This window comes from Balaenoptera borealis, assembly GCF_965194805.1.
Source record: "Balaenoptera borealis genome assembly, chromosome: 1".
NCBI lineage: Eukaryota > Metazoa > Chordata > Mammalia > Artiodactyla > Balaenopteridae > Balaenoptera > Balaenoptera borealis.
Window position 1 is genome coordinate 155,594,737 of NC_138860.1, and position 12,601 is coordinate 155,607,337.

General features: G+C 41.2%; 1 protein-coding gene across 3 annotated transcripts in view; it reads left to right on the forward strand.

The window, feature by feature from the left end:
- The first annotated feature begins 248 nt into the window (after positions 1-248).
- Positions 249-12,601, forward strand: part of EFCAB14 (EF-hand calcium binding domain 14) — a 37,623-nt gene continuing 25,270 nt past the window's right edge. The window contains exons 1-3 of one of the 3 annotated variants that reach the window (XM_082366426.1): positions 249-1,463; positions 3,022-3,170; positions 8,702-8,847. In XM_082366426.1, coding sequence (XP_082222552.1) covers positions 1,282-1,463; positions 3,022-3,170; positions 8,702-8,847 — 477 coding nt within the window. In that variant the 5' untranslated portion in view covers positions 249-1,281. The remainder of the gene's footprint in view (positions 1,464-3,021; positions 3,171-8,701; positions 8,848-12,601) is intronic. The other 2 variants (XM_082366425.1, XM_082366427.1) reach the window with 2 other exon arrangements.

The following is a 12,601-nucleotide window of genomic DNA, read 5'->3' on the forward strand; positions in this document are numbered from 1 at the left end:
AACTGGGGGGGCCCGGGCGGCTGATGAATTTCCCAAGCAGGCCGAGCAGCTGGATGCTTTGCCTGGCCCATCCCTGCTACTCAAGAAACAAAACTCGCCCTTGTCAGGTGAGCTAGAGGTCCCCGAACCTCCTGGGGGCGGGGCCTCCTCGACCGGCAGGTGGGACCTGCCCTCGCTTGAGCCTGCGTCCTTTAACACCCCGCCTCCCCACCGGCCCCCTCGCGTGACGTCACCAGACGGGCGGCCAATGGGAGCGCGCCTTACTGGCAGGCGGCGCCGGCGGTCGCTGCCAAAGGGGAAGTGAATTGGGGCTGGAGCGATGGCCCGGGTCTGGAGCCCGCGGCCGCCGCCGCCGCTGCCGCCACCAGCGAGTCGGGAACAGGTGCGGCCGCAGCCGGAGCGGGGGCCGGAGTCGCGGCTGGAGTGGAGGCGGCGCGTGTGAGTTGCCGAGAGTCGCCCGTGCCGGAACACCTCAAACTCTGGGTGGGAGCGCTTCAGGTGGGCTGAGCCGCCGTCGCCCCTCCTCACCGCGCCCCCAGGCCCAGACAGCAGAGCTGGGGTCTCCCCAGGCGCGGGACTGGCTCCTCTCAGGCCGAGCCCTCCAGGCCGGGCTCTGGGTCTTCCTCGGCCTCTGGTTTCCTTCAAACTCAGGACGGAGGCCGGAGGACGGTGATCATCTCAGACTCGGGCATTTTCTCTGTCGGGGTTGTAGCGGCTGGGAGCCCCCTCCTGCTGCCAGCTAGGGAGGGAACAGCGCCTTCCCACCGTCTCGCTCTGCATCTCCCCCTCTCCTCCCATTGAAGAACAAGTTTCTTTTTTTCTCTCCATTGGAAATTCTACCCCGGAAGTCCAAAACACCCATCTGTGTCCTTCCCCAGCTCCTGGAGCACCCTTAGAAATACTATCTACTGACCAGGGCTGAGAATCTCTTGACTTGACTTTTTATCCTCTTTGGGAGACAAAGGTTCCCACCTCCTCCACGTCCAACACCCCCTTCGGTAACTGACAGTGCATGCCTAGGGCTTTATCCATTTGGATCACCAGCTCCCTGGCCATCTTTATGTGATTTCCCCCACCTATCTGAGTTACAGTTTCCTCTGGGCTCCGATCTCCAGCCCCCAGCGGATCTGGTCAGTCCCACTCCTGGGTGGGACTGACCAGAGGGGCTCTGGCCCAGGATTCCTCACCCTGGAAGGCGGCTCCAAGGCCTCGAGAGAACTGGGCGTCGGGTACGAACCTGGCAGCTCAGGAGTGGGTGCTCCACTTACCCCACACAAGAAGATGAAAAAGCGCAAAGAGCTCAATGCACTGATCGGCTTGGCTGGGGACAGCCGGAGAAAGAAGCCCAAGAAAGGCTCAGGCCACCGCCTGCTTCGCACCGAGCCTCCTGACTCAGACTCTGAGTCCAGCTCAGAGGAGGAAGAGGAATTTGGTGTAGCTGGAAATCGCTCTCGCTTTGTCAAGTGAGTAATGCAGTACTCAGGGGTGGGATGGGGAAAAGGCATCTCCTTGCACTACCAAGGAGGCAAATTAAAGGGAAGGAGAAGGGAGTTCTTAGGAAGAAAAAAGTGTGTAGACTTTGGAAGGCACAGAGGGAGGAAGAATGTTAGGGAGAAGATGAGTGCAGTTTCTGAATGAAGGATAAGTTAGAGGTCTATCTCTGAGTATACAAAGAAGAGCTCTGAATCTAGGGTGGAAGGGTGGACTTGGGGAATGTGCTAAGAGCCCAGAGAGACCACGGGGGGAGTAGCAAAGAAGCCAAGAATAGGAAACTAAGAGCAGAGAAATTTGGGGGACTAGACCTTTTGTTAAGTATAGGAGAGACAGGGACCTTAAGACTGCAGTTTTTTTTGTTAGGTTAGTTGGATTTTTTTGGTTGTTTGGGGGAGGGGTTGTTGTTGAGGTTTTTTTTGTTTGTTTTGTTTCTGTTTTTTTTTGCACTCTTGATGGGTCTGAATCTTGGTGATGGGGAAATATGGTGAGGGACATTCTGTAAAAAGCATGAGCCTCGAGAGAAATGACGGGTGGGAAACAAAAAGAAGAAGCAGGTTTTCTCAAACCACTTTTAGATGGTGCAGCCACTAGACAAATCCAGTAGTGAGCACAAAGACATTGCGAATTGGGGGTTATGGTAGAAAAGGGCCGAAGGGAACCTTGAAGGTGCCCTTGGACTCTCTTAAGGAGCACGTTTAAAGAAGAGTATGCTGCTGAGGTTGTGGAAGCAAGAGCTAGGCAGAAGGTTGGGATGCTAGAAGAAAAGAGATTGAATCCTTTGAGGTTTGTTTGTTTAGAATGTCTGTGTCCTTTTATGTTAAAGGAAGAGATTGGTTTCTTTGCCAGTTCAGGGTAATCCTGGGTTTGGGCTGTGAAGATCTGATGAAGTGGAATAGTTAACTGGAATAGTTATCCTGTTGGGTTAGTTTAGACCTTGAGTGCTGGTTGAAGTTTGGTGTGAAATCTAACCCCTTTCTATGTTTCCCTTCCTTCTGAGCCAATGAGCTGGAGTGTACCAGGTGTCCACTTTTTTTCATTCCATTTGGAGTAAAACTCACTCAAAAGTTTATAAAGTTTCAGTAAACTGAAACGAGGTCCTCTGGAGTGAGTATATATTTAAGAGAGAGAAATAGATAAGTGAATTACAGTACAGTGATGGAATGGCAGAGAAGCTCTGGTCTTTACACTTCCCTAACCTGAGCCAGTTTCCAAAGAAACTGATGGTGAATTGATGATGGCAGTGAGCTGCAGTGCCCACAGGTGCTTCCTGTAGCTTACAGGAACTCCCTCTGTTTCATGTGAAGTTTGAAACCTTTGTCCCCTATAGATGAACTCTTTATAGGTCATATTAACAATTTAGACATATTCAACCTGCTGTTCAGATTTAAGTGTGTTACCCCTGCGTTCCCTGGTGAATTAACTGGTATTCATTAGAGATTATAATTGCATGGCGAAGCGTGCTATTTTGAATAAAGCTGTATTCATAATCTCTTTTGTACTCCTGGTTGAATTTGTCCTTATGATCAGGGGAGACTATTTACGATGCTGCAAGATCTGTTATCCCCTCTGTGCTTTTGTCATCCTTGCCGCCTGTGTCGTGGCCTGCGTTGGCTTGGTGTGGATGCAAGTTGCTCTGAAGGAGGATCTGGATGCCCTCAAGGAAAAATTTAGAACAAGTAAGTGGTCACCCTTTTCAGAGTATAATTTTGGACTCTTTTTTCCAGATTCTAGGACAAAGTGAACCACACTGAATCAAGATTTTTGCTCACTCTGATGAAGCAATTATGTTCCTGTCAGCATTTTTAAACTCTTTCTTAGCTGTCAGCTTGATTGCAGTAACAGTTACTCATTTTTAAATCCACAAACAAAAAACTGTGCTTATGCACCACTAGGACAAATAGCATCTGAAATAATGATATTGCAGTCAACACTTACAGTGCAGAAGGGAAGGGCTAAGATCCAGAAGTCTAGAATCTTGGTTAATCTCCACGTGTTGCCACTTCATATTCCCCAACTATAAAGTGGCAATAGCAACACTAGGCTGTTTCCTTCCTCCTCACAGGGACATTTGAGAAAGCATGTGGGAGTGTCTGTCAGACAGTTTCCTCCTCAAGAAAAACCTATAGAAACATAGGACTGAGCAGTAATAATGATAGCCAGCATTTATGGAGGGCTTACTGTATGCCAAGTCAGAAATAAATATTTGTCTCATGAGTTTTTTAAAGTTTAAGAAACTTTAAGTTGAAGAGTTTTATATATTCAAAACTGTCAAGTTGTATTTTGCACATCCAAAGTACTTTTTCTGAAAGGTGTGTTTGCATGGTAGCTTCAACCTGTTTTAACCTAAAGATCTTCCTTTAGTAACACTGAGATCTTTAGTTCTAGGTTTCAAGGGTTAATTTTCTAAAGCTAGTAAAACTTTTTAAAAAACAACAACAAAAACAAAGTACAAAAAAAAAGAAAGTAAAGTTATACCCAAAAGATGCTTTACTCAGTCTTTGTTTTAACTAACAATTAGTGTGTAGCTACAATTACAACCTGAATTTTATTATAAATAATAAAATTAATTTTTTAAAACAATTTCTAAGCTAAGGAAGCAGTTTCAGGTTAATCAAAAATACCCTAACTTTAACAGCTTTAACACGCCAGGAAACTGACCACCAGGCTTTCTCAAGGTCATAAAGAAATCTGACCCCAGAACTAGAATTAGAGTTGTTTCCTTACTTCCTCTCTTAAGCCATAGGAGATCACAACATCCTAGCTTTCCTTCACCCCAGCTTCTCTTTGCTGCCTGCAGTTAGTTAAGTTCCAAACCTGACCTAGGGACAGCTAATCCTTAGTGAGTATGTTAATGATGTTCCTGGTGATGTTGCTTGAAAAAAATATATTGAAATACTAACTTTGGTTTTCTTCTGAGCTTCTGATTCAGGGAATGGGATTGGGTAGGCCACAGTTCTCTGCCAGGATCATCCTGACCTATATGTTTTATCAATTGGTGGGATCAGAGTACAGTGTAAGAATGAGATTTGTATTCTAGTTATTTTCCCTCCTGAATGTTGTCCTTAGCAGTATTACAAGGTGTTTTTAAGGCCAGTGTTTTCTTGGTAAGTAGTAATCATAACTTGGAAATGAGGTTCTGAGAAGCAGTGTTTAACTATAAATAACCACTGACGACACCTGTCTGTGCCATCATCTCTCCGTAACTAGTTGGGCTTCCTACGTTTGTACTACAGCTTGTTTTGGTTACATATAGCAATTATTTATTTATACATTTCAAAACATTGCTCAGTTCTGCCTTCCAGGGATTCATTTCTCTGATTGCTCTGTGCCTGTGTTTTCAGGACACCAGTGTAATTTGTACCTTAGCTGAGCTTTTCATTTTCAGGAAATTTCTTTGTTTAGAAATGCATATTTGAAGTGTATACATGTAATAGACCTGACAATCGATCAGGCAACAAATATTTACTGAGCACATGTTAATACAAATATTTACTGAGCACATGTTAATACCTGGAAATACTCTATTCAGGAGATGCCGGGAGTTGTACCCTGGACTGTGAGACCTGCTTTCTATCACTGAGCAGCCTTCCCCTGGGACCCTGACTGCATTTGTCAGCCAGTTGAATGAAGCAGATTTGGAATTGTCAGTCCAGCTGCTCTGTGGGCTTTGGTTTGCTGCAATAGATATGCCAGCACCTATTCTGTCTAAAGCAGGACTTCCTGAGGGAGGATGGGGTAGGGCCTGGGGCATAAATCAGTCTGCTGGCTGAACCATTGTGGACTACTTGGCAAGAGTTTTTTTGTGAAAACCATTTTCTTGGCTAAATGAGGTTAATCTTGTTAAACTTAAATAATTTTCCTTTGAATTATGCTTCTACTTTCAATATATTTCAATAAGTTTATTTTTATTTCTTGTTTTTCAAGAGGACAGTGGAAATAAGACCACCTGCTGACCTGGTTTAAATACCTTTTTGAAAAATTCAGAGCCCCTTGTCCTTTATCTCATTATCTTCCGAGACACTTGTGAGGAAAGGAGGCAGGATTGCTGAAATATCTGGAACAGAAAGCAAAGCAGATAGGCTTGGTATTTTCCCCTTGAGGCCAAGGAGTAACTTGATCCTTAAGCTTGAAGTGCTGGCTGGCCTGAAACTCTCAGCTCAGTATTCTTCTTCTAGAACCAGGTACTCCAGAAGGACGCCACAGTTATTATAAAGGAGATTCTGTTCCCAAGCAGTCTTCCCTATCGCTCATGGCTAAAGTGAGGGGAAGGAATTTGGAAGAAAAGGACAGTATTGATAAATCAGACATCTTCATTTCTGGTCATACAGGGAGAGTAGCACTTTGGTCATTCAGTGCAGAGCCTAAAAATGGTCTTGTTAAGATATAAGCATCTGTGACAGCTGAAGTACACTAGAAAGAGTATTGGTCTTAGAAACACAAGGTTTGACTGTTGAATCCTGACTTGCTCATTACTAGCTATGAAACATAGGCAAGTCACTTATTCTTTCTGAGCCTCATTTTCCCATCCATAATATGTAAAGATGTATTTGTGCTACGAAAACACTTTGGGCATTCCTCTGTCATGACATCTGTCACACTGTATAGTAATTCTGGGGCGATGCCTTGCTCCCCACTAGACTGAGAGCTTCAGGGTCTTTTGTATGCACTAGTGCCAAGTACAGGGCCGGCACATAGTAGGGGCTCGATCACAAGATGAGTAATTACATAAAAGTTTATTGCAAATTATATAGATGTATAATTATAAAATATTGTTATTAGCATTGTATGTTGTATCTAAAGGGTGTAGGCAAAAGTCTCCATTTCCTGATCTTAAAGATCAGGAAAAGAGCTAAGTAAGTTCTTTTGAGTATTACTATACTAAATTTTAAATAAGTTGCTTTCCATGTTGAAAGAACATGAATTAGTAATCATAAGTTGTTTGTTTACTACACTTCATTCCATTTATGTAATCAGAGTGCCTTTACTTGTCTTATCTCTCCCAAAAAACCCCAAATCAGATCATGAATATAATCCCCTCTTAGCTCATACAATCCTCAGGATCCAGAGTGTTTTCAGGGCTTGTCAGACTCACATGTTTATTAGTTAATAATTTTAATCCAAGTTATTTATGTGTTTGTCTTACTTCCTCTTCTACTTAATTCATATAGATTGCAGGAAAAAAAGAGACTCTCCCCCAGCCTTAGGATGTTTTACCACCAGAGAATGGCAGACGTGTGTGGGATAAGTTTTTCTTTATAACCTAACTGAATATGTGTACGAAATTCAGTTGGGTGCTATAAGTGCTACATTAATTTCGACTGACTGGGAAAATATTCCTACCACATGAGATGAATGTATTCCTGCAAACTGTGTGTAAATCAAATGTTACATTAAAAGCACTTAGCCAAGTCTACTATTTTTAAAGAAATCCTTCCGCACATATTTTTGAAAAGTGAATAAAAATATCTAATTTCCTTTAATAATTCTGAATTTTCAGGTAGTGGGTTTGCTTACAGTGAGGGTACCACCGCCACCCCCTGATTTTTGTGGTGATTTTTTTGTTGTTGAATTTATTTATTTGTTGAGTTTTCTTTGTTTAACTTAATAGGGTAACATTAACTCCATTTCATACCATACAGTCATTTCACTGGACAGGCATTCGCATGCTTCTGTGTACCTGGGACTGTGCTGGGCCCTGGGAATACAGGACCCAATAAGACCTGTCCTCAGGCAGCTCTCTGTCAGTCTGATGGAGGGGACAGACAAGTAAATAAGTATAGCACAGTGTGTTCAGTGCTCAGTAGAGTTTGGAGTGGTAAAGAGGTAGCGGTGGTCCAAGGTGGGGGCCAGCTCTTTGTGCTGAATCTTGAAAGGAATTAACTAGGCTAAGGTGGCAGAAATGAAGAAGGGGCAAGCCAAGGGCATCTAGGCAGAGAGAATAGTGTGTGCAGTCACTGAGGCTTAAAGAGGTTGGTGTGTCAGGAAAATCAGCTTGGCTAGAAAGTAGATTGAAGTGGTAGCTAAAGTGATGAGAAATATGGTTGGGAGGTAAGCAAAGGCCAGATTTATCCAGTCTCTAATACTTACTGAGTGCCTGAAGTGTGCCAGGTATATTCTAAATGCCAACTATACAGAAATGAACAAAAAAAGTCTGGGAACTTACATTTTAGTAAATTATTTTTTATCTGTCTATTGTGCCAGTTTTTGGTTTTAAAGAAAGCATACGATAACTAATCAGGCAGTCTGTGGCTTTAAAAGAAAGACATAGGTTTTATTCTGGAGGACCCACCACTATCAGTATTTTATTTTCCATGAAAAGGAAAGAATACTCTGTAAAGAAAGAAGAGAAAGCACTCTTTCAGGCCTCTCCCTTCAGGCTGGCAAATCTCTAAACCATCCATGAGATGTTGTTTCCCAAAAGAAAGGTCAAATAATACCCTATACTTCACCTAACATTTTCCTTTATCTTCCGTTTCACTTTGAGCTTTTGGGTTGATTTAAGAAAACACTATTTGCTGTTTATGAAAAAGATTTAAAATCTTCGCTCTCATAACAGTACTTGAAAGGTGGTAAGAATCTATCTTGCGTTTGACCAATTTGAGATAGAAAAAAAATAGATCTAAACATTTAGAGATATAACTCAGGATGTCACCTTGAGCATTAATGGAGTAAGGTTTATAAATCTTCATTGACCAGTCAGAAAGCTTCTTAATTGAGCAGGTCGGTATTTAACATTTATTTATCATGTATTGTATGCCTGGCCAGCTGTGTGTAGTGCTTTACAGCCATTCTTTCACTTAAAGTGTACTTCACAGGATGGTTAGAATTATCACTGTATTACAGATGAAGAAACTAAGCTTAAAAAAATTTGAGTAGTTTGCTCAAAATCACAGTTAGTAAGTTACAGAGTTGAAATTCAAATCTAACTCTTTCTGCTGATGTTGTTTGTTATCATTTTTAGCCACCTGACTTTAAAAAGTTGTATTGCCAGTAGTGAAATAGCCCCAGTCAAATGGAGCTTTAGTGTTAAAGATATACATTTACGTCAATAAAAGAACAGTGGAGTTGATAGATATGAATTGTCATTATCCTCCCAGAATTAACTTTCATTAATCCATCTTCTTTCCTGCTGTATGATCATTTTTTCATCTTGGAGCCATGAGGGAACTTTATGGCTATTTATTATTGTTCTTATTTTTGCTTTTAGTGGAATCTAATCAGAAAAGCTCATTCCAAGAAATACCCAAACTTAACGAAGAACTACTCAGCAAACAAAAACAACTTGAGAAGATTGAATCTGGAGAGCTGGGATTGAACAAAGTCTGGATAAACATCACAGAAATGAATAAGCAGGTAGCAAAAGTGTGATTTTATTTCTGTGTAAGCTATGAATATTTCATTTTGTCTGTATAGTATGTATCTGTAAGTATAGGGAACTTCAGATTGTCTTACTTTTTGAAATGGTGCTTTGCATACTGTGATCCCAACACATTAAAGTCAGGTAAAATAGGTAATAGTTATGCATTTACCCAGTATTTAAAATGTTAACCCTTTCTGCAAAGGAACAGAGTTTTAACAGAGGAAGTTAGAAATTCTTGAATCAACTTTTCCTAAGGAACAGTGCAGGTATTCAGTTTAAGAACAGTGTCGTCTAATGCCCAAGAAAATTGGATGACTTGTTTTTATTAGATAATGAGAGCTTATTTTGTTTAATATAGTTTACAGACTTACAGCCTTGGGGTGTAGTGCTATATGCTGTACTAAAAACTTATCAGCAGCTAATGATAAGTATTATTCTAGAATAGCATTGGAGGAAATGACAGGGTTGGTTAAATACCTTGACCAGGCAAGCAGGACTAGAGCCAAAACTTTTCCAGTCCCTAAATTGGCCAGATCTCACATTCATTCCGAAAGAGGGACTCTGCCAGAGGAAAAGAGCATATTCAGAAGATGTTGATGCAGCATTGTCAGGATTCAACAGTCAAACCTTGTGCTTATATGAATAAGGTGCTGCAGTTGCCACTTGGTAACTATAGCCCCTGTTCTCAGTTTCTGTGGCTTAGTTAAGAAAGACATGTGCATCGAGAAGAAAACTCAAGTGCCAAGTGAATGGTACACCCACAAAGTGCTTATAAATTGTTTTGTCATCCCTGTCGTGGCTAAGAGGATATTCTGTTCTTCAGAGTAGAGTCACAGAGTTCAGAATCAGCCAGGGCAGAGAGCACCGTGCTAGAATAAAGTGCTTGCCAGTGTTTTTGAAGCTACCCCCTCCTTTCAGCAGTAGTTTGGGAGTGGGGCGGTTCAGCACTTGTGACCAGAGATCAGTGGCCTGGGGCAGAAGCTTTCAAACTTTTGCCTGGAACCCACTGTAAGAAATATTTTCCATCATTACCCAGTAAACACATGAATACATGTATGTAACTGAAATAAAATTTCTGAAAACAGTCACTTATCCTTAATATTATGCTGCCTTATGATATTTTATTATTTTTTATTCAGTTCTCTTTCATTTTTAAAAAGTATTCATGAAATAATTGATGGGTTGCAGCACCTAGTATTTACTAATTATCATTTAGCCTTGGACTCTGAGTTATGAGGGAAAAGCAGGTATTCACTCCGTTTTTACAAGAAAAATAGGATAAACCGTGGTCTTGCTTGTATTCACAGAGCAAATGAGCAGTTTGTCCAGACAGTACATCAGGTGAAAGTAAACCACCATGAAGCACTGAGAAACGATTAGCATCTCTCTCTGGGGCAAACTGTGGGTTCTTTATAGTAGCCAGTCATGGAGTTTACCATTCTGAGGCATCTAATTACACCAGAAGGTTGTATATTGTGTTCTGAGCTTTGAGCATAGTACTGATGATGATGGCACTTAAGATGGTAACTGCCACTCATTAAATGCCTTCTTTATGCAGGCCCCAATTAGATGTACTACATATGAGATCTCCTTTCTCTTTTTTCGCTTCTATAACTCTATGAAGTAGGAGGTGCTATCTCCATTTTATAGGTAAGAAAACTAAGGCTCAATGAGATTAAGTAGTTTGCCCAAGGTCAACAGCTGTGTAGCAACGCTAACAAAATATTCAAGTTGTAGGAGCCTGTTTTCTTTCCAATTTTCTATTCTGCCTTCCATCTTTATAACCTCTAAAGGACACAGTAGGTGCTTAGTAGATAAAGCTGAAAGGATGTGAAGTCAAGTCCCTATCAGGGCTCATAATCATTCATCATTGATGATTGTCTGTTTTAGTAACTTTTTTACTTACTATTTAAAGAGCACTTAATTTTAACCCCAAAGCAGAAAAGCAGCATTTCAGGCTTTATAGTATAAAATGGTCTACAGTAGCTATTTTTAATTTCACTAATGAAAAGTCATGTAATATGCATGAAAGTCATGACTCATCTTTTGGCTGGAATGTGGGAGATTTTTCCTTAATGGTTTGTACCTAATTCAACTTTTTAGACTCTTTGAATTGCAATGTGTGACTTTAGAGATAAGTTCTATAACACTTGAATCCAATCTGACGTGCTAGAATGTGTCTATCAGAGACCAAAGCAGTCCCAGATATCAGTAGTGGGAGAGTGCCCCTTGTCTCTCTATTCTAGTTAAACATGTAGCTTTACTGTAGTTTTCTACAGATTTGGGCATTATTCCACCCAAGAGAGGAATGCTGAAAAATGGAATCCAGCTTTGCAGTTTCTGGGACTGTAGCTGGGTTCTAGTGACAGTATGTGGTCCAGGTCTTATAAGTGAGTAAGAAGTCCTAAGTGTTGCCTGGTAATTGGATAATTAGTGGTCAGTTCTCCAGAGCATATTCTTTCTGTGAGGCAGCTGATACCCTAGGCCTAGAGCGTTTGGGGCATGGGGAGAATTGGAACAGCACCTCACCTTACATTGCCTCGGCTTTCAGGCTGCTCCTCTGGTTTTGGGTGAAATGATAGCTGTCAGCCAGCCACACTGGCCATTTGTGAGGCCATTACCATTCTTGAGATACCTGTGACTAGCATCAGGCTCTGCCACGGCCTCAGGATAGAGCCGTACCTGGGAGAGTAGTTTCTACCCAGATTGTTCCACCTAGAACACAGCTTGTTGTCCCTTTAAGATCTGGCCAGTTGTCAGTGGAAGGAGTTGTTCCCTCAGGTGAAAAAAAAGGAACTACACAATTGATAGGTCATTTGGAATAATCATATCCTTGCCCATCAAGTTGGTGTAGCACCAATTGTGTACATGATTTGGGGCACTGAGTAAAACACACATGGGGTAGACCCCTTCCAAGTACTTTATGATTGAGTATGTTAAGATAGTCTTGGAAGGCCCAGTGGAGGGCATGGGGAAAGGGCCAGCCAAGGAAATCTGTCACACCCCTTCCAAAGCTTTGTGATGTGTTTTCTTATGTGTATATTTCTTTCCCATCTTTTGTCTTTAAAATTTCATGAGTAATATGTGAATGTATTCTTATATAAGATTTAATAGTAAAATACACATAGAACTCTTACGAAAACTCCCCTTCAACCCCATCTCTGTATGTGCCCCCATCACACACAGATACAGACACATAACACACATTCCCTGTCCCCATAGTTCTTTGCTGTCAATAGTCTGGGCTACATTCTTACAGTCCCTTTTATATGCATTTACAGAATTGTAATAGCTTTTAATATGAATTAGCTTTTAGGTTAGCATGTGCACATGCACATGTGTGTGTGTGACTAAATGGAATCATTAGGTATATATTCTACAGCTTTCTCTGTTTACTCAATATATCTACATCCTTAGTGTTAGACATTTAGATGTTTCTAGAGTTGTGCTATTACAAATAAGAAAACAGTGAATAGTCTTGAGCGTACATCTTTATGCTGGTGAGCATAAAGTAACCTTTTTTTAATTTGTTTTTTTCCAGTTTCATTGAGACATAATTGATATACTAGTTATCATTTAGCCTTTATACTAGTTATCATTTAGCACTGTGTAAGTTTAAGGTGTACCGCATAATGGTTTGACTTACATACATCATGAAATGATTATCACAGTACATTTACTGAACATCCATCATCTCATATAGATAAAAAATTAAAGAAGTAGAAAAAATATATATATTTGTCCTTG